Below are 21359 nucleotides of genomic sequence, written 5' to 3'. Positions count from 1 at the left end.
ACAGAACATCTGCAGCACTGTCTAGGAGAACTGAAGAAAGAGGAATTCCGCTGCCCCCAAGTCCAAGTGAAAAGCTTGAGAAAAAGCAAACGAGCTACTGAGAGACTGGATTACCGTCACATATCCAATCAATACAGACTTTTCAGGTTATCATTCAGGATCAACGTAAGGAGCCGCTCTGGAATTGAGGAGGAGAGTAAGTTCTCAGCAGTCAAAACGTGTATTTAACTAGTTCCCAGTGAGCTGGTTGCTTTTCCTTTTTGAAAGTGTGAGAGCATAAAAAAGATACAGCTGATGACAAAGCCCCGTTTCCCCCGGAGTTCACTCATTGATGTCTGTATTCCCTCAGCCTTTAGGAAGGTAGAACATTCTAGACTTCCTGGGAGCAATGCGATCTCCCTTTCCCCAGGATGGATTCTTTTTCATCAGAAGCTGCAACAGAGGCTGAGTCTTGGCTGATCAGAGCTGCTGCTCCCTGGGGCACATGACAGAAACTCACTGCAGGTTCTCAGGAAGAAAAAAAAAAAACTTGCCCTCAGTTTACCGAGTTGCAAATAGGGAGCATGTGTCTGAGCATCAGGGGAGAGACGTTAGCAGAGACAGTCTCTGCTGTCCTCTGCTTCGAGCTGACCCACTCCGCAGCTCTGTATGGAGGAGACACGCCAGGTCATCCCAGACATGCCTCCCAGTCCCCTGGCTCCCAGTCCAGAGCTTCTCCAGTGGGGGGAAAATGGGAGGGTGCTGGCAACTACTGAGTGGCTACTGCGCGCCAGTCACACTGGAGATTTGACTCACAACAGCCATTCCAGGAGGCAGATTTTGTTCCCATGACTTAGATGGAGGAATGGAGGCTAAGACAGGTTAAGAAACTCACCAGGAAGGAAGGGTGTCTGGGTTTGAATAAAGGGCCACCTGTGTCTAGAATGAGCGTGCAGAGGTGGTTCCCCGGCCAAGCTGAGCAGCACCGGGAGAAGCTGGGAGCAGAGCCCGAGGGAGGAGGCGGTCACTGCCCATCCATCACCTCACGGCCATGAACCACAGACGGGATGACGACGGTCCAAGTGGGCAGGGGAGGGGACTGGGGAGGCAGACACGGGCCAGACTCATGGGGTCGTTACTCTGAGGCCAGGAGGCCAGCCAGGAAAACAGTCCACACACCCCCACTCTGGAGAGCCAGGCCCCAAGGCCCCAGGGATGAAAGGAATAATGATTAGAACCACAGGCTTCCAAGGCCGATGGTCCACACATCGAGGTACTGTGGTCTGCTTCTGCCCGGGGCCAGAGCTCTCCCTGCGGTCAGCAGACGGAGGGAGCTTGCTCTGCACAGACACTGCGCCAGGGGCGTTGAAAACATCAGCACGTCTGACCAACTCCTCCCTGCAGCTTTACGGGCCAGGTGCGGCAGTTCACAGGTGCAGAAACAAAGGCATAAAGAAGTCAGCAGGCTGTCCAAGGCCACAGAGCGAGCAGGAGGCAAAGCCAGCACGCCAGCCCTGGCGTTGGCTCGGGACCACGACAGCACGAAGCTTCTCTCCAAGGTCACCAGCCCAAGGTCACCCAACACAGAGGACCCAAGTCTGTCTTGTCTCCAAAGCCTGCAGGGACAGATGGCCAGCTTGCTACTTTTGGGGGCACACCTTCTGCCTCTGGACGCCCCGACATGCACCCAGAGCTTCCTTGGTCTGCACTGAGGATTCATCTGCTCTCTGACTTCCGCCCGTCAGACCCGAATACTTGGGCCTGCTTATGGCTGGCTCTGAACAGGACACTGGGGAACCTGGGGAGGGCAGATGTCAAGACTCTGACCTTGAGTGTACCCTCTGCTGGTGCCAAATCCAGAACGGCCCCACTGTCTCTCACAAAAGTGGGTTAGATGTTTTCAGATAGTCAGCGTCCTCCTCTCTCCAATCGTCTCCAGCTGAGCATCCCTTGTTTCCAGCAGCTCCCTCACCCAGGAGAGGAAGATCGGAAGCAGTAAGACCCCAACCTATGAGCACACACGCCGTACACTCACAGGTCCCGGGGCACGGCTGAGGAGTGGCTGCCATCCTCCGGGACTCCAGGTCACCCCTGGAAACAGCCCTTGCACCCCCCTGCCCGTCCCTGGTGACCCTGCCACCCCTGCCCCTACAGCCTCCAGCTGCCTAAGCATCGAGGGTACCAGAGCAAGGCTCAGGCCTCCTTCTAGTAAAGTACAATATTGATAACCTGCAAATACTGTGCTAGTGACTCACCTCCGTATCTTCTGCCGACAGAGGCCAGTGGTTGGTCTCCTTTGTGACACCTGTCGGTGCAGTGTTATGCCCATTTTTCAGATGAGACAACTGAGTCTAAGATCGCTTAGAGAACCTGCTCCAAGCACACCTCTGGTTAGCGGTAGAAGCAGGATTCAGACCCAGTATGACCCCAGCATTTCCACACTTGACACCACAACTCGACATAAACGTACGGGGTGGGGAAGAACACACGTTAACACTTAAACTGTGGCTACCTCTGCGAGGGCAGGACTTGAAGTGGTTTTCACCTCCTTTTTGCTTTTCTTTGTTTTCATGTGGGCCTTAAAAATATGAAGGTGATTCACTAGTACAGTATTTGCAGGTTATCAATATTATACTTTACTAGAAGGAGGCCTGAGCCTTGCTCTGGTACCCTCGATGCTTAGGCAGCTGGAGGCTGTAGGGGCAGGGGGCGGCAGGGTCACCAGGGATGGGCAGGGGGGCGCAAGGGCTGTTTCCAGGGGTGACCTGGAGTCCCGGAGGATGGCAGGGACCTCGTGGGGCTCATATGCACGTCTGGACTCAAGACATCTGCCACAAGGAGCAAATGTGTAAACATACAGACGAGGCAGCCCCGCCCTGCTGGAGTCACAGGCCAGACATGGGGGATGCTGGGAGCAAAGGCAGAGAAAGACACGGAGAAGCAAGGGGTCATCATGGGTGATCAGTCCACAGAGGAAACTGGCTGGTGAGGGGCGCTAGGTATGGGGGTCAGGACGCACATGGGGTCTGAGAAGACTCCGGGCTTGGTGCTTCTGGGCTGAGAGCTCAGAAGGGAGCAAGCAGCCACAGGAAGAGCAGAGGGCCAGAAGGTCCCAGCGAGGGCAGAGCCCTGGGGAGGAAGCCGCTCGGTCAGCCCAAGGGTGATGGGCAGGGGGGTGGGAGGGCAGTACCAAGCCCTGTAGCAAAGTCCAGGGAGGGGAGAGGGCAGAGGTGGATCAGGGGACATCTCCTAACCCCAGGTAGAATCTTTCAGAGCAATGAGGAAATGACTCTGCCCGGGATACAGAGCAGGGCAGGAAGGGGGCCATCCCGGCCAGGGAGAAAGAGTTTATCACGGTGACCTTGGAAGTGCGACCCCTGCCAGGAGGGTGTGATTCCAGCTGTCCGTATTCCTTGGACCTCCTTCCTCCTGGGGACTGTCCCCTGGGCTAAGCACCAGTAGGTGTCAGCAGAGACTGCGAGGACCTCCTGGAGGCCAGGCAGGGAGAAGCCTGGGGCGGCTGGAAGTTGGGGGGGCGGCTGGAAGTTGGGAGGGCGGCAGAGCCTTCGGCCAGCACCCAGGTGCTCAGCCCCGCAGTGACCGTTAGCACCTGGCATCTGAGCAGCACCTGAATGCAAACCTCCTTCACGCCGCATCTGACGAGCGCCTGCCACACACCTGGCACTAAGTCAGGCCAGGGCTCGTGGTAAGGGGCCCTCGGCACTCAGGGAGCTGCCGTCTCCAGCAGACAGGGTGGAAACTGGTCAAGCCAGGCACTGATGTCTCCAAGAACCGTGTGATCCCAACCCCTGGAAGGTGCGGAGGCCAGTGAGGGGTGCAAACAGCAGGGTCGGAGCTGGCTGGAGGGCCAGGGTGTCTCCACTGAGGTCTGAGGTGGAGCCAGGCAGGTGATAGCAGGAGGAGGGCGGTCCTCCAGAGGCACGGGCCAGGGCCGGGGGGCCAGAGAGCGTGGCCACCATGGCCCGGATGGCAGACAGGGAGGAGCGACCGTGAAACAAGCTGGGGGTGGTCCAGGAGGGGTGGGGACTGACAGGCCCTGGTGGGAGATGCCGCTCTGCCTGGGCAAGGATGGGGGTGGACAGGCCCTGGTGGGAGATGCTGCTCTGCCTGGGCAAGGATGGGGGCGGACAGGCCCTGGTGGGAGATGCCGCTCTGCCTGGGCAAGGATGGGGACTGACAGGCCCCTGTGGGAGATGCCGCTCTGCCTGGGCAAGGATGGGGGTGGACAGGCCCTGGTGGGAGATGCCGCTCTGCCTGGGCAAGGATGGGGGTGGACAGGCCCTGGTGGGAGATGCCACTCTGCCTGGGCAAGGAAGGGGACTGACAGGCCCTGGTGGGAGATGCCACTCTGCCTGGGCAAGGAAGGGGACTGACAGGCCCTGGTGGGAGATGCCACTCTGCCTGGGCAAGGAAGGGGACTGACAGGCCCTGGTGGGAGACGCCGCTCTGCCTGGGCAAGGATGGGGGCGGACAGGCCCTGGTGGGCGATGCCGCTCTGCCTGGGCAAGGAAGGGGACTGACAGGCCCTGGTGGGAGATGCCACTCTGCCTGGGCAAGGAAGGGGACTGACAGGCCCTGGTGGGAGATGCCGCTCTGCCTGGGCAAGGAAAGGGACTGACAGGCCCTGGTGGGAGATGCCGCTCTGCCTGGGCAAGGATGGGGGCGGACAGGCCCTGGTGGGAGATGCCACTCTGCCTGGGCAAGATGGGGGCGGAGGGACCAGCCAGGGGGTGGCAGAGAGCCACAGGGTTGCTGAGGGAGAGGCGGTCAGACCCTGGGCTCTCTGCCAAGCAGAATGAGCAGGCGGGTGGCCGACTGGATGAGGAGAGAACCAGAAAGAATGTTCTGAGTGTCTGGAAACCTGTAGGAAGAACCCATCTGGAAAACAGAGAACCCAAGTCCAGTTCCCACCACCCCGTGTTTGAGGTGTCTCAAGACACCCAGCAAGCAACCAGATCCATAAGCCTGGCTTTCCGACTCCAAGACGAGGCGCCTGGCTTTTGGTTTGGGAGTGGCCCATGTGCGGACAGCGTTTAACGTGCTGGGAGGGCGTGGAGGACATGGTTTGGAGAGGGAGAGGGCCAAGAGGAGGCCTCGGAGTAGGTCCCAGCCTCCCGTGTCACATGCCAGGACACGAGAACTGACCAGCAGAGGAGGCTGAGAAGGGGAGGCTCGTGAGATTGGAGCGGGACCCAGGGCAGGGAGGAGGCCCAGAGGCTACAGGAGGGAGCGTCTCAGAGGACAGGGTCAGGCCCCTGAGTAACAGAGTTTACCACCAGGAGGCAGAGCTCACGCCCAGTGTGGGACGGCAGCACGACCCCGCCCTGCACCCCGAAAGCACCATGTGGACGGCCAGGGGCCGGGGAGGCTTCGTGGGGGAAGCCACGCTCTCTGTGCGAGGCACCCTCCATCTTCTCTGACCTTCCGAGACTGTCTCCTCAGTTCCAGAACCGAATCCACACTCTTAGCATCGACCCTTCAGGGTTCCAACAGGGACTGGACAAGAGAAAGGACAGGAGGCTCCAGACTCAGGGCTGAGGCCATGGCGATCCCATGGGGTCACGGCCCCCCTCACCCCAGGACGCCGGTGCCCAGCGAGGTGTCACCTGAGGTGTCCGCACCCCCGAACCCCGAGCTTCTGCAGAATCAGAGAGGACAGGGAGCAGCCCCAAGGTTTTCACACAGGGCAGGGGTCCCACGTGAAAAGGTTGCTGAACGGGCGAGAAAAGCTAGGCAAAAGGAACCCTCCATTCCTTCCAACATGGAGTCTGAGGAGATGGAGAAATAGGTAAAACCAAAAAAGCGGCAAAATTATCACATGACTCCAGAGAAGGGTGAACAAGATACGTCCCCCTGGCCCTGTGCAGAGGGGCTGAGACTGGGCTGGGAAGACCGGAAGCGGGGGGTGGGGGGAGAAGGGGGAGACCCACGGCGGGAAGAGGCCTCGGGAACCCAGCTCTGGAGGCAGTGCAGATCTGAGGCCCTCAGCATGTGGCCAGGACAAACCACCTCACCGCTGCATTTCAGGAAAGAGGACAGGCTGAGGGAGCGCAAATGCCTCCTCACAGGCACACCCCTGACCGCTACCCACAGCGTCTGTGGGTCTCAGGGCGGATGGGCGAGCAAGATACCCAGTCTCTTCTCTCTACTTTCAGCCACAGCCTCTCCATTAGCAGGCGGCCTGGGGTCAGACTGTGTCCAGACTCAGGGTCATGTCCCCAGTCAGGGGAGAGAGACAGAGGCCTGGAGCCCACTGTGGACAGTGGGGCCCAGCTCAGCCGTGCACCGCGTCAGGCCCTGAACGCCTGTGTGTGGGGGGTGGGATGGCAAGGTGGGCACCAGGGCACCAGGCAGAGGCAGACACAGCCAGCCCCCAGGCCCACCTGCCCCTGGCCACTCTCCCCAAGGTCGGCGGAGGTGGGTTCCTGGAACGGCCACCAGCTGCATTTCCGTGGGAGCCATGGGGAGGCCAGTGGGTCAGCACGGCCAGCCTGGCTGCCTCCCCCCAACACTGGACAAACCAGCCGCAGAGGCAGAGCGCTGAGTGGAGCCGGGGCTGAGGCCGGGAGGAAGGCTGGGGCACGAGGGCACACAGTCCGGGGAGCAGGGCCCCCACCTAGGGCTGCCCGCCCACCCGCCACAGGTGGCAGCCTCCCCCAAGGACCTGCAGGCAGAGGCTGCGGAGCCCCTTCCGCAGTGCGGCTTCCTGCCGACCTCACACAGGGAGTGCAGGCACGGGGGCCCCCCCTCCTCCCAGCTGACCATGGCTGCTGCCCCATCCCCTTCCAGCCCCGTGTCTTCACCAGGGCATCACCAGGTGCTGGGCTCTCTGGTCAAACCTCCGCTCACCTTTCCTAATTTCCGAAGGCCGACCCTTCCGCCCACCCTAGGCCTGCCCTCAGACAACCTTCTCGGGGACACGCACCCCATCTCTCGGGCTTTGCCCAGCCCACCTGCCTGGGGTGCTGGGCTCAGCTCCAGCTCCCTCTCCTGCTCCACCCTGAGCCTGGGGGCACCAGGACCGTGAGGGGCAGCCGTCGGTGGGGTCTGTGGACAACACTTGACCTTGCAGCCTGGGGGGTCCTTACCCCCACAAGGGCCCTGTGAGGCAAGGCCAACTGAGCAGGAGCAGTGACGAGAAGGGGGCTGGGCATAGGCTGGGCAGACTGGGGCCGCTGTGTCCTGGACACCACTGGACGGGGGTCTCGCCCGCCTCCTAGGCCCACGTTACGGGGATGGGACATGTTTCCGGGGACACTTTTCACACTTGATCGGTGACTTACATGTAACAGAGTGCACAGTGGGTAGGTTTCCTTTTGTTCTTCTGCCTGGGGTTTGGGGCTCAGGGCCTCCCCAGTGCTGGGCAGGCTTTGGTCAAGGCGGAGGTCACTGGAGATGCCCAGCTCTGCATTCCAACCCCTGGAACCATGGGTCCCATGGGGTCCACCAGTACAGGCTCCTCTGGTTCAACCTGAGCTCAGGGCAGATCTCAGGCCCTAGGCAGACACGGCAGCAACACAAAACACCCAGGCTGAGCAAGCGGCGAGGGACGCCGGGCTCGCCCTGCAGGGGAGCTGGGGCCCCTCCAAGAGCTCCTGTCATCACTGCCCCTGCCTTGGTCACTCATCCTACGTCCAGCTGTTAGACTGATGCAAGGAACAGGAGATGGACTGAAAACAAACAAACCAAAGAAAATCACTATGTGTTCATTACTTGATCAAGCAACACTGGCTACGTCCAGAATATGAGCAGGTATTTCAGAAGCGCAGACAGACACTCCATATGCACTGGGGTTTTTTGTTCCTATTCCCCATGAGATTCCTCCATCTCTCTCCCACGCGTACGTGTCTGCTAAGTCGCTTCAGTTGTGTCCGACTCTTTGCAAGCCTATGTACTGTAACCCTCCAGGCTCCTCTGTCCATGGGATTCTCCAGGAAAGAATACCGAAGTGGGCTGCCAGAACCTCCTCCAGGGGATCTTCCCAACCCGGGGATTGAACCTGCATCTCTTAAGTCTCCTGAATCTGCAGGCAGATTCCTTACCCCTAGCAGCACCTGGAAAGCCCCAAATGCACTGATTTTTAATAAAGCTGTAATTTTACAACTTCCAGGGTGAGGGTCAGGAGGAAGGGGGTTTTGCTGTATGGACCACCTGTCTCTAGATTCGTGTGTGAGTGTGTGTAGGCACATACATGATCCATGTGTGTGTTCTGAGTGGGCATGTGTGTTTGCGTGCCCGTGTGTTTGAGTGTGTGTGTGTATCTGTGTCTGTGTGACTGTGTGTCTATGATTTGTTGTGTTTATATGTGGATAAACTCAAAGAAACCTGAATCTGTGTCATTAAAAGGACAAAGACAGACACATTTTACAGCCAAAAAGTCGGCAAGAACATGCTGCTTTGACAATTGTTTTCCTTCAGCCTTCCAGGAAGCGTGAGGCTGTATCAGAAGCACAGCAATTAATCAGCCGCATTTCTTGGAAAGCCCCAGACACTGTGTAACCCCTGTGCCCCCCTCGCCCTCCCACAAGTGTGAATCCAGACCAGCTAGGTCAAGGTTAGCTACAGGACGTGAGAGACACTCAGAAGGCAGAATTCCTCCACATAGTTAATTATATAGATGCATACTTATTTACAGACACGTGTGTATATATAGACTGTGTATACGTGTGTATACATTTTGCAAGTGCCAATTTCACTGTGGCCACTACATTTCATCCCTTTACCAACGCAACACGAAAGCCACTGTGGCAAGTGCAGAGTCAAACCTCCCTCCCTGAGCTGGAACTCCTGGCGTGACGATGCCAGTAAATGAGACAGTCATGCCTGCGTGCACGCACTCTGTCTGGGATGGCCCCAGGGACAAAGAGCGCCATGGCTGGGACCATCCCACAGCCGGGCAGTGGCAAGGGGAGCACGCAGACCCACAGCTGACCTTGAGTCCTTTTTAGTCGTACCGGGGTATGAATCCTTGTCTAAGACGTGGGATGGCAGAAGGACTTTTTAGGATACACGAGTCACCCCTAAAAAATGGCAAGGCGAGGAAGCACCTATAAAGCAACAGCTCCTGGGGGCAGGGGAGAGGGTTATGCAGGATGACAATCAAGACACAGAAGGGAAGGGGCCTTCTGGATAATTTATAATTTACAGTATATAATGGGTGGGATTATATATAACATATTATTTATAATAGTTAATATTAATTTTTAATGTATTAATTTAAAATATAATGTAAAATACATATTAATTTATAATATAATAGGTGGGTGGGAACCCCACACACCCTGCTCAGCACCCCATGAAACGCCCTCTCCAGGGTCACCCCAGGAGACAGTGGCAGCAACTTCAGATTCTCCTAACCATTGCATCAGAACCCATCATCGGGAGTCCGTGATCTTTCCCTCTACAGAGCCAGAGAGTAAACACTTCGGACTTCATGGGCCACGTGGTCGCTGTCACAACCACTCTGCCTGTGGTTGTGTGAACACAGCCACCAGCCATATGTAAACAAGCTGACATGAACTACATCCTCCAATAAAACTCAGTGTGTAAAACGTGGTGCCTGAGCGGATCTGGCCTGCGGGCTGGAGTTGGCCAGCCCCTGCACTAGGTCAAGGACGGGCTTGCCTTCCTGAATAGGCTAGCTCTCTTTACAGAATCCAAAGTGCGTGAACTTCGAGACCCTGCCTGATTCCCTCCTGGGATGAGGAGCTCACACGCAGTCGTTATGTCTCAGAACTTCAGTTTTTTACGTTTTTCAAATATAGATTTGTCATAAAAATAGTTTATCAGTTGCACCTGACTCTCTGATCCCATGAACTGCAGCATACCAGGCTTCCCTGTCTTTCACTATCTCTTGGAGTTTGTTCCAATTCATGTCTATTGAGTCAGTGATGCTATCTAACCACCTCATCCTCTTTCGCCCCCTTCTGCTTTTGCCTCCAATCTTTCCCAGCATCATGGTATTAAGTATGATAATAAACAATGCAATAAAAACAAGAACCACTGTAAGTGGTTCACTAGATCAGTAAATATCACATTCTTTCAGACGAGGAGACCAAGGCTCAGAGAGGCTCACACTCCAGCCCAGGCACCACCAGCGGGCAGCAGGCAGCGGGCAGAGTTGGGATTCCATCCAGTCTCTGTCCACAGATCAGAAATGCTGGCAAGGCCGTGCCCTGATTATGATGGTCACAAACTCTGTGCCAGGCTACAAAGGGAGCCTTTCATGTGCATGTTCCCTGGGCTCCAGAGAGTAGGTAGTAATATTACTGTCCTCGATTTATAGTAAAAACTAAAGGTTAAAAAAGGAAGCTGTCCAACAGAGAAACTTGTGTTTAACTGGGGCCTGTAGACCTCAGTCCATCTGCTCAACCCAGATGCTACAACACTGTAGCTCCCCAGGGGCAGAGGGCAGGCTATGAACGCAGGCCCTCCCCAAGTTCTCATCCTGTAATCCTCACACACGCCAGAAACCACGCGTTCCCAAAGCGGGTAATACTGCCTCCAAAGGAGCAAAAATGGCTTTCAGTGAGGGTTTGAAAAAATCTGAGGGATTTCAGATGGGGCCCTCCAAAGTTCAACCTACCCAAACAGCATAAATAGTAGGTGTGATATTACGGTTTCAGAGAAGCAGGCAATGAGAGGAAACAAAACACTTACATAAATACCCTTCAAAGGAGATAATTATTTTTAAAAGGTCAAGAAATACTGCCCTGCATAAAACACATAAACTCAATCACCTTTCTGACAAACAATAACTATGCACACGTGAGCTTCCCAGGCGGCTCAGCGGTAAAGAGCTGGCCTGCTAACGCAGGAGATGCAGGTTCCATCCCTGGGTCGGGAAGGTCCCCTGGAGAAGGAAATGGCAGCCCACTCCAGTACTCTTGCCTGGGGAACCCCACGGGCAGAGGAGCCTGGGGGCTACAGCCCACACATGCCGACACACACAGTAAGAGCAGACAGTGGCAGAATGTGTGCTCAGGGCCATTGTTGTGTCAAGCACTTTCCGCATCCCAATCCTTAGATTTTTTAGGACGCTCAACAAGGTAGAAATGTCACCATCATCCTCTTTGTACCAATGAACAGGACAGGAAGAGGTGAGCTAATGGGCCTGAGGCTTCACCCAGGGTGCGGGGTGCCAAGGCCTCCCACCAGCCCACACTGCACCGGGGGGAGTCACTGGGCATGTGCAAGCCTGCTCTAGGAGCCTCCCTACCTGCACAAATCCACAGAGAGCTCAGCACTTAAAAGGCAGGACAGCCATCCTAAGACCCCAGAACCCAGCAGCAGAAAGCGATGGTCAGGTGGGGAGAACTCAGGATGCGAGGGGGCCTACTCCTTCTGTGCATCGGGAAACACCCATCAGCAAGTGTGGACAACACGAGCTGCCCTCCCTGGTTCAGCAGAGGCTAAAGGCGGAAGCTCTGGGGTTTGGACATGTGGGTCACGCAGATGCGGCCAACAGAGGAGTCAGGCAGGGGCCTCATCAGGGGCGCGGGCCCCGTGGGGCCGGGCTGGGCAACTCTGCCTTCTTCCCCAAGCACACAAATCAAGAATGAGTGATGGGTGGTTTTTAGTTTTCCATTGCTTTCAGTAATTTTCCAATAAAATGTCCCAGCTCATAATCAGAATTAAGAAACCCCATGACCGTTTCCAGGGGGTGACCTCAATCAAGACAAGTTTTCCCAGGGAGGACCTCCCGGTGACCTTCAGGCAAAGGGTGGGACCCCCAGCCTCGCTTCCTGAAGGCGATGTGGTCAGGGAGCCAGGCCACAGGCATCCACGTGGCGGCTCCAAACCCGCAGCTGGGGCGGCCGCCGGCTCTGCCCCGGCTTCAGATCCATCCAGGGGGGACAAGCTGGGCAGGTCGCCTCATGGGCACGTGTGTGCTCCTAGATGTGAGTGTGTGTGTGGTGTGTGCAGTGTCTGGGGGTGCATGTATGATTTATGGGGTGTGTGTGGGTGTGTGTAGAGTGTGGGGGGGTGTATGTATGGTTTATGGGGTGTATGTGAGTAAGTGTGTGTGTGTGTGCACGCATGCGCTGACCTCACAAGTCTCTGGGCCACGCAGAGGGACGTGGGAAAGGAGACGGGTAGGGACAGGAGGACTTGGTCCCTGGGCACAAGGCCGCCAGCAGGGCTGTGCCCTCTCTGATGACCACAAGACTCAGGCCCCGAGGGAGACAGGCCCAAACAGACTCCCAGCCCAGACACGCCGCCCAGACATGCCAACAGCTAGGCCCAGGCTCTCCCTGGACAGTATCTCTTGGTCCTCAAGGGGACATTCTCGGGTGCTGAGGTGCGCTCTGCCCTTGGCTGGTTCTCGGCCCCCTCCCAGCTGAGTGGACTCTGGAGAATCAAGCCCCAGAGTCAAGCCTCAGCATCCACCCTCAACAGTAAGGGTCCCTCGGCGGCTTTGGCGATAAGCGCCCCTCGGGGGTAAGCGGCCCTCACAGGTAAGCGCCATGATGCTCCACCCCTGGGCACCACTGCTGCCCACCCCCGCCAGGCCGAGCCCCTCCTCCACCAGCATCAGGCCCAGGCCTCCTGCAGGCCCTTGGCTCTCCTGCTTGCCTCTGCTGGAACTCTGGCCCATCAACCTTGGCGTGAACGGCTGTTCCACGTCATTCCAGCTTTTCTCTTCTCAAAGGCCTTCCTATAACCTTCCCACTTAAGACCCTTTATCATGCAACCCTTTTTCATTTCTTCAAAGCACTTAACCACTCTATGAAATCACAATCAAGTTCACTTGATTTTTTTTTCCCTCCATCTTCTTTCTGGAAAGTATTGCCCTAAAAGTAGAATCTCAGATGTGATCACTCACCATCGTGATCCCCTTGCCTCAGAACAAAGTCCAGGAGATAAGAGGGAAACAAAAAATATGTGTTGAGAAAGTAACACAAGCGTATCACAGAGAGCCTTTAAGACGCGCACTGCCGCGAGCTGCTGTCTTCAAAGGTCCACCTGGTCCGTTCCCAGTTACACAAATAAGTCCTGTGATTTACTCACACTGTTTTTTGCTATTAAAAAAAAAAAAAGCATAGAATATATTTTCAAGTGATTCCCTCACCTGAAGGTGAAGTGGCCTATGGCAGATACGGTCAAAAGCAATAAAGAGCCTCTCAAGGAATCTCAGTGCCCAGCCCCCAGGCCCATCTTCCCCATCCTCACGGTAGCCAAGTCTGTGAGCAGGTCTAACGAGCAGAGGACGTCGGGACCCTTCTTGCAGGGGCTGAGGACATGCATAAAATCACAAACTGGTGAAACGCATGGCTGGGGAGGGGATGCCGACATGCTCCCCGTGAGATCTGCAGGAGAACAGTGAAATGCATTCCACCTCACACATAAGAAAGCCCCTCTGTGTGTGTGTGTGTGTCAGTGTGTGTGAGTGAGTAAGGATCGCATCCAGTAGTCAAAACCCACTGGGAAAGCATGTGGACACACAGCACAGAGGAGGGAGGGAGGGAGGCTGCAGAGACACGAGAAGCTCCTCCTGGGCCCTGTCACACTAACATCCAAGAGCTACAGGACACAGCCCAGGACATGGCCCTTGTCCCTGGGGAGAGGGGAGGCAGGACCACCAGAGAGCGTCCCCAGAATAGAAGTAGGTGGAGGCTCCCCGGCTGTGGGTGCTGGCAGCCACAGGATCGCTGAAGGCCACACCACCAGCTATATAAAGGCTGTGTCGTGGCCGTGACCGAGCCCAGGGTGGAGAGGGCTCTTAATTACAGCTGCGGCTCTGGGGCTGGGCCTCTGCCCCACGCTCTGCAGGAAGCCAGGCTGAGATCCAGTCCCCTGGGGGCCTCGGCAGGCCATGGAGGGGCAGGAGCTGATGCCCTGACACGGAAGTGCTTCCCTGGATGAGTCCAGGGCCAGGGGGACAGTGAGCCATGGGCCAGAGCAGACCTTAGGGGAGGTCACTGGGCAAGGCCACGGAGGTCATGATGCTAGAAACAGGCCTCTGACAACACCGCCATGCATGCTTAATGCTGCTGCTGCTGCTGTCCACTCCTAAGTCTGCAGATCATCTCTTTCATTTATAAAATGAGGATAAAGATTTCTTCAGCTACCATGACCTTCATCGGTCTACTGAACAAACAGCCACTGGTCACCGTGCAGGAGCCAGGGCTGGTCCAGGCCCTGGTAGGGTTCAATAATTAGACATCTGATGGGATTACTACGGAAGGACAGCTCAGAAAAGCTCAGACTCGCGGGCACTGAGTGTTGAGCTGGGTGAGGAGTCGAAGGCCTGATTCCCTGTGATCCTGGATAAGCCACTCGGCCCCTCAGTGCCGTCAGCGACAGAAGGAAAACTTACTTAGGGGATTGGGGTGAGACTTCAAAGCCACAGTAGGTTTAAAGATGGTTCCTGAATATCCAAACTTAGTGGGAAGAGCTCAGGCTCTGCGGTCAGAGTGAGGTCAAAATCCCAGGTCTGCTCCCAGCCAGCAGGGCCACTTCAGGAGTGACCCGAACTAGCCACCCTCCGAGGGACCAGGAGTGGCCATGGGGTAAAAGCCAATATAAGTACCTAAGTGTTGTGAATATGAACTCTGAGAAAGGATGGACGTGGAAAGGAAGCCATAAATGCATTAGAAAAAAAAAAAAAATCAGCTGGCGGCACTAAGTTATCCTATTTGCTGCTATGATTTAGGAGGCAGGTTATGGGAATTTTGCTCCAAGCAGAGAGGGATGATGGCATTCTGAGGCCTGAGAAGCAGGACAGTTCGAGTCCATGGCTGGTCCAGGAGCAATTTGGACAAAGAGAAGCTTCTGCAGCAGCCACCCTCAAAAAGCACTGTCCAATCTCATGCCTGGTCCTGTCCCCACATCACCCCCTCCTCTGCTCACATGGTCACTCCCGGCTGGGCTTCCAGACCAGAGCAGGGCAGCCACAGCCCCCACATCCCAGCCTGTCCTGCCTGAGGGCTGGGGCTGGGCACCCACCTGGACACTGGCCCCTCACCTCCTGTGCGCTGAGCTGGGACTCAGTTTCCCCACTGTCCCCCAAGACTGCCCTGCCTCCCTCTGGTAGCCAGGCTGGCTAGAAAGCACAGGCTCTGGAAGCAGTCATACCTCAGTTCCCATCTGCAGCATCAGCAGCATAGAAGACGGAGGAGGAGGAGGAAGCGGAGGAGGAAGAAGATCGTATGAAATTTCCTAGCAGCCACAGTTTTAAAAAAGTAAAAAGAACTAGGTAAAATTACTTTTAGGAATATGTTGTATTGAACCCTAAATTTTGAGGATGTGTGTGTGCTTCATCTCTCAGTCGTGTCTGACTCTTGCGACCCCACGGGCTGTAGCCTGCCAGGTTCCTCTGTCCATGGGATTCTCCAGGCAAGAGTACTGGAGTAGGTTGCCATTTCCTTCTCCAGGGGAAATCTTCCCGACCCAGGAATCCAACCCAGGTGTCCTGCATTGCAGGCAGACTCTTACTGACTGAGCTACAAGGGAAGCCCCACATTTCCAGAATACTATCATTTAAACATGTAATTAATATAAAAAGATGCATGAGATGCTTTACTCCCTTTTTTCATACCTCGTCTACAAAATCCAGTGGGTATGGCACTCAGGCACTTCTCAGTCTGGACCAGCTCCAGATTGGTCACTGGCCACATGTGATGGCCAGCGCGGGACGAGGCACTAGTTTCCCCAGATGCAAATAGTGAGCACTGACACCGCCCCTTCCCCCCACCCCAACTGGGCTGGGTGAGAACACAGTGTGAATGAAACGCAAATATCCTCCCCAGCCTTCAAAACGTTTGGTGCTCAGAGAACAGCGGGCTCTCTGAGTGCTGTTCACCTCCCCCACACCCTGGGAAGTCAGGTTGGGGTCCTTCTCCCCCAGATGTGGCCTGCCATAGGGTGCAGGTATGATTCACCCCCCACCCCCCATGCCCCAGCCTGCCTTTTCCAGACGTTCATCAACCTCCAACATCTAATCGTTCCACTCTGCTCACCAACATACACACGAGGGAAACAGTTATTGTTGGCTAGGATTTCAGATTTGCTGAATATGCTTAGTCTTTGCATTTGGGAGGCAGTAGATCATTGCATGAGTTGCTTCCAACATGCACAGCACAGAATCCACTGCAGGTTGCTGCCCCTGATTTCTTTTTCAACAACATTCAGGCAGCTCCTCCTCCATCCCAGGCTCTGTTCCAGGCACTGGTACCCCTAGGAACAGCCTTTCCCTGGTGAGGATTATATTCCGTGGGTGAAGGCAGCTCTGACGCAGACAAACGAACAGAAATTTCAAACGGCAGGAGGCAACCAGCATGCACAGTCTGTGGTATAATCATGTGTCACTTCCCTGCTGCCTCCAGGAGGAAAAGCTTCCCAAGGACAAGAAGGACATCAGCTCCAAGTCCGCATCCTGGACACCTGATAATTGCCTGGCAGAGGACTCACTCAGTGTGTGACTGCTCAGTGAATGAATGAATGGACCGACAGATGGACTGAAGTGAACCGATGCCGACTACAGCGTACGGTTGGGTTGAAGTTGAATGAATGAACAGATTAGTGTGAATCCACCATGGCTGTTGAATGAATAAATGAATGAGTGGACTGGATGGACTGAATGATCACAACACTGGAAACCCATGTCCTTACTCTCAGATCTCCCAGGTCATCAGTGAGAAGCCCCCGCGGGAACAGCCCGGATCCAGACCATGCATCATCTGCAGGTACCCTGCCTGTGCCAAAGGGCTTCTGGCTGTTTGGATGCTGTGGGGCTCCTCAATCTCACCCGCCACGTGCTTCCCACTACGTTCCTGTTCGCTCTTCTGTTTTGTTTTGCTTTGTTTCTAATTGAAGCAATTGTGAAGACATTTTGCTTCCTGAGTCTCCAGAATACAGCGGACCCTCTCAGCCTCCAGCTGTATTTACAAACCGGATTCCCTTCAGATGATTAAGAATAACTCGACTCTTCCCTCCATTCAGGCATGTGGAGAAGCCTGCGAGGGAGAGTCCTGACTTTCTCCTGACATTTCCACAGCAAATGTGAGATGTGCTGGCCGGCTGGACGTGCATCCTTTCCCCTTTGGGTCTGGTCCCTGGTGTTCCTGCCGGGGTCAGATCCCTTTCCCTGGGGGAGGAGAGGCAGTAACTGACCCCACTGCACAATATCAAACAGGGTCCTGTGGTTCAGGCCCAGAGAGTCAGCCTGCTTTCACTCTGAGGTTACGGTGATTGGCTGGGGACAGTCACAGGGTCTAAAAGGCATCCAGCTAGTCAAGTCCAGGCCTGTGGGGTCACCCTCTCCTCTCCTGGGTCCAACCCACACCCGCTCTTTCTCTGTCCTGCTCAGGCCCCTGTCACCCAGCCCTTTCGCTGGCTGCTGTGGGATGTCAGCCAGCCCGGCGGACAGGGAGTGAGGCAGGGACTCCTTTCCTGCTCCCTCTGGGTCACGGCCGAGTGGGCAGCCGCGATTCTCCCCGAGACGAGGAGACCAGAGCTTGTGATGGTCAGGCCCTCCCCACCCAGGGGCCCCGGCTCCCTGCCATCCCTGCTCCAGCCACTGGCTCCCGGTGCTTCCCTCTCCCTCCCCAACCTCAGTCTTCTCCAAACAGAACCTCATCAGCATCTCTTCCATCCACGCTGGTCACTGCCGGACGCTGACACACAAATCTGCCAAGAACAGAATTAACAGCAAAGGCGAGCAGAGCAACAGGAGAGTAGAGGGCCCGGTCCCCGCTCGGGGCTGCCCAACCGCTGGCCTCTGCATCCTGGGTGATGTCCCTGTGTCTTACTCCTTAAGCAAGTTAGAGCAGGGTTTGCTGTTACCTGTGACCATTGTCCCTCGCTCAGACCCAGGGTCAGTGGTGGTGAAATCTGTGTTCTAGGGGCACAGGGGGATGAGGGCAGAGGCCGACAGCCCAGATTCTGTGCCCACACTGCCACTTTATTAACTGGGCAACACGATCCAGTGACTTGACGTCTCCAGGGTTGTCCGAACCATTCCCAAAGCCATCCCCTGGGAGGGGGAACCTCTTCAAAATCTAGCTTCTGGTCTGCCAAGACGAAGAACCACTTTGAACCCAGGCTGCCAGGATGAAGAAATGCTGGCGGGAGTGGTCAGCTGGGTGCTCACAGACTCTGAGCCACCAGGCTGGATGACTGCCCCTGGGCTGACCTGGTCCTAGCACCCGCCTCTGTCAGCCGGTATTTCTGGCCATATGCACCTAGATCAAGTCTCTACCTGGCCGTTGGCGCAGCAGTTCATCCTCCCTTCCTCCTCTTCCCCACGTGGTGCCATCACCTCTCTGGACTGCTGCTGAGGGCCCTGCAGGCCTTGCAGCTGTGCCCCCTTGGATCTCAGCATTCAGCAAGAAGGGGAGCATCTGTATCTTAGGAGGCTGTAACGAGGGTCAAATGAAGTCACTGTGGAAGTCCACAGCCAGTGAACTGCATGCTATGGAGCAGGTGAGTGTCCCTTAACCCTCTGGGCATCCCTTTCCTCATCTGTAAAACGGGCCTGGGCATCCACCCCCAACACCATTCTCTGAAGTTGCCCAGCTGTCTTGTGAGGGGGCTCACTAACCTGCCAGGATTCCTTTCTCCGCGAAGATCTGACCATGTCACGTCCTGCCCAGAACCCTCAATGCCTCGCCGTGCACACAAGGCCCCTCTTTATCCAGGCCTTGACAATCACACAAAGCCACCAGCCCCCACTCTGCTCCTCTCCTCCAGTCATTATAGTGCACTGACTAAACGTTGCCACCTCATCCTGAAGCTTGTGCTCTTTCTTCTAAACTAAGTGCCACCTCCTCCAGGAAGCCCTCCCTCATTCTCAAGGTCACCATCCACCAAAACAACAGCAGGACCTCACCCACCACATTCTTTTCTTTGGTGTCTTTCCCAATATCTAGATGAGGAACAGATTTCATTTTCTTGGGCCCCAAAATCACTGCAGATGGTGACTGCAGATATGATATTAAAAGACACTTACTCTTTGCAAGAAAAGTATGACAAACCTAGAGAGCATATTCAAAAGCAAAGACATTACTTTGCTAACAAAGGTCTGTCTAGTCAAAGCTGTGGTTTTCCCAGTAGTCATGTGTGGACCATAAAGAAGGCTGAACGCCGAAGAATCAATACTTTTGAACTGTGGTGCTAAAGAAGACTCTTGAGAATGCCTTGGACAGCAAGGAGATCCAACCAGTCCATCCTAAAGGAAATCAATCCTAAATATTCCTTGGAAGGACTGATGCTGAAGTGCCAATACTTTGGCCACCTGATGTGAAGAGTCAACTCATCAGAAAAGACCCTGATGCTGAGAAAGATTGAAGGCAGCACAAGGGTACAGGATGAGATAGCTGGATGGCATCACTGACTCAATGGACATGGGTTTGAGCAAACGCCAGGAGATGATGAAGGACAGGGGATCCTGGCGTGCTGCAGTCCATGGGGTCACAAAGAGTCAGACACGACTTAGAGACTGAACAGCAACAGATGAGGAAAGCCTGAGGGCAAGGGCTGTGTCTTATCTTTTTCTATAGGCCCAGAAATCAGCACAAGGCTGCACAAAAAACAGACTCTCGTTAAGTATCTGTGAATAAGTAAGTAGAGATTGAGAAAGTCAACACAGAGAAAAAGCCACAGAGTGCAAAAGAAATGGAGACAAGCATCAAGGCTCAGACAAGTCTTAGCTGCAAGGCTGGCCCATCCCTGAGACCAGGTCCCTGCAGCTCCGGCCTGCTGTTCCCACTGTCAGTCCCTCCTCCACTGACCCAGCCTCCTGCCCCTGTCTAGGTGGGACCCTCAGGGCTCCCTGACCCAGGGCTCAGTCCCCCAGAGAAGTCAGTAAGACAGAGGCAACACTGCTCCCTGCCCCCACCTGGGCCCGGGAGGGGGAAGTTACCAGGAAGGAATGTCACCCCAGTGAAGCAGGCACAGGCTGAAGCTGGGGAAAGGCTGACACGGGAGAAACCCACTCCAGCCCCTCCTGTCCTGGAGAGGGGGCTGGCCTCAGGATGACCCCACTAGAATCTTGAGGTCAGCCGCCCAGGTCAGAGCCCTAGGGGCTCCTGGCTCTCTGCCCAGTTGTCCCCTTACTCCACCCACAAACTCTTCCCTCTCTCATCCCCCTAGCCCTAGCCACAGTCAAGATTCCAGACAAATAACTCGGAGGCCTCGGGTGATCTCAGAGAGCAACAGGTCAAGAGCCCCTGGCCTTTGGGACCAGCAGCAGCCATCATCTTGAAGTGGCTGCCTCGGGCTTGTGGGGGACAGTTCCTGAAGGCGGTCTGTGCCCCATTCTTCCATGATTTTTCACTGTGACACCTCAGGAAAGGGGCAGGACCTGACATCTCTCACCTGTGTGAGCAGGTGCTTGGGCGAGGCCTTGCAAGCACCTGCTCTGACTCAAGGGCCCTGAGAAACCAATGCATAGTCCCCATGGCAGATACGGAGCTGCAACCAGAGACAGGTAACCAAAATCTGAGGCTGGATGGGGTTTAGGACCCAGCCCTCATGAATTTTCTTTCCCTGGACTCAGGGCCCAAGGCACAGGGCCCATGGGACCCTGAGGGTAGGTGTGCACGCTGGGGGTGGGTGCGCCTGGGTTTCCAGGTTCCTGAGCTGCAGAGCAGCCGCAGGGTGTCCTCAGGCCCGCCTCTGCCTGGAAGCTGGGTTTGCCCCTCGCCCCGCCCGCCCCGGGCACGGTCCCCACTCACTCTCGCACAGGCGGCGCCGCAGCTTGCCCCGGATCTTGTCGATGGCGTCGAAGTCAGACACGTGAAAGACGTGCGCCGCTGTGGGCTCGGAGGCGATCTCCTCTAGCTCCTCGCGCAGCGCCTCGCCCACGCCCACGGCAAAGATGCGGATGCCAGCACGGCGCGCGGCCGTGGCAGCGGGCAGCACCAGGTCCTGGCTGCGGCCGTCGGTCAGCAGGATGGCCACCTGCTTGAAGGCGCGGTCCCCGGGGCGGCCGCCGGCTCGTGGCGTGAAGCTGTGGCGTGTGATGAAGCGCAGCGCGTCGCCCGTGTGCGTGTGGCCGCCGTGGTAGGCCAGCTGCCGCGCCGCCGCGCGCACCGCAGCCCGCGAGCCGAAGCGGCCCAGCTCGAAGGCTGTGGCTGGGCGGTCGCTGTAGCGCACCACGCCCACCCGCGTGCGCTCCGGGCCCACCTCGAACGTGTCCACCAGGTTGGCCACCCACTGCCGGACCTTCTCGAAGTTCTCTTTGCCCACGCTCGAGGAGGAGTCCAGCACGAACACCAGGTCATAGTGGACAGTTTTGCAACCTACAGGGGCAACGGGAAAGGCAGGGTCCTTGCAGCGGGCTGGAAGTATGGTCATCTGGGTCCCCCAGACCTGCCTCCAGGCCCCGCCCGCTCCGCGGGGTGAAGCGAGGCTGG

At 56.2% G+C, this 21359-nt stretch overlaps 1 protein-coding gene across 3 annotated transcripts in view; it reads right to left on the bottom strand.

Annotated features, from left to right (window-relative positions):
* Positions 1–21359, bottom strand: part of COL22A1 (collagen type XXII alpha 1 chain) — a 224150-nt gene that overhangs the window by 176137 nt on the left and 26654 nt on the right. For all 3 annotated transcript variants that reach the window (XM_002692600.6, XM_025002008.2, XM_059874411.1), the window contains exon 3: positions 20679–21245. In XM_002692600.6, coding sequence (XP_002692646.3) covers positions 20679–21245 — 567 coding nt within the window. The remainder of the gene's footprint in view (positions 1–20678; positions 21246–21359) is intronic.

This window comes from Bos taurus, chromosome 14 (genome assembly GCF_002263795.3).
Source record: "Bos taurus isolate L1 Dominette 01449 registration number 42190680 breed Hereford chromosome 14, ARS-UCD2.0, whole genome shotgun sequence".
In the NCBI taxonomy this organism is placed as follows: Eukaryota; Metazoa; Chordata; class Mammalia; order Artiodactyla; family Bovidae; genus Bos; species Bos taurus.
Note: the sequence above shows the minus strand (reverse complement) of the source record. Positions and strands in the feature narration are given on the sequence as shown.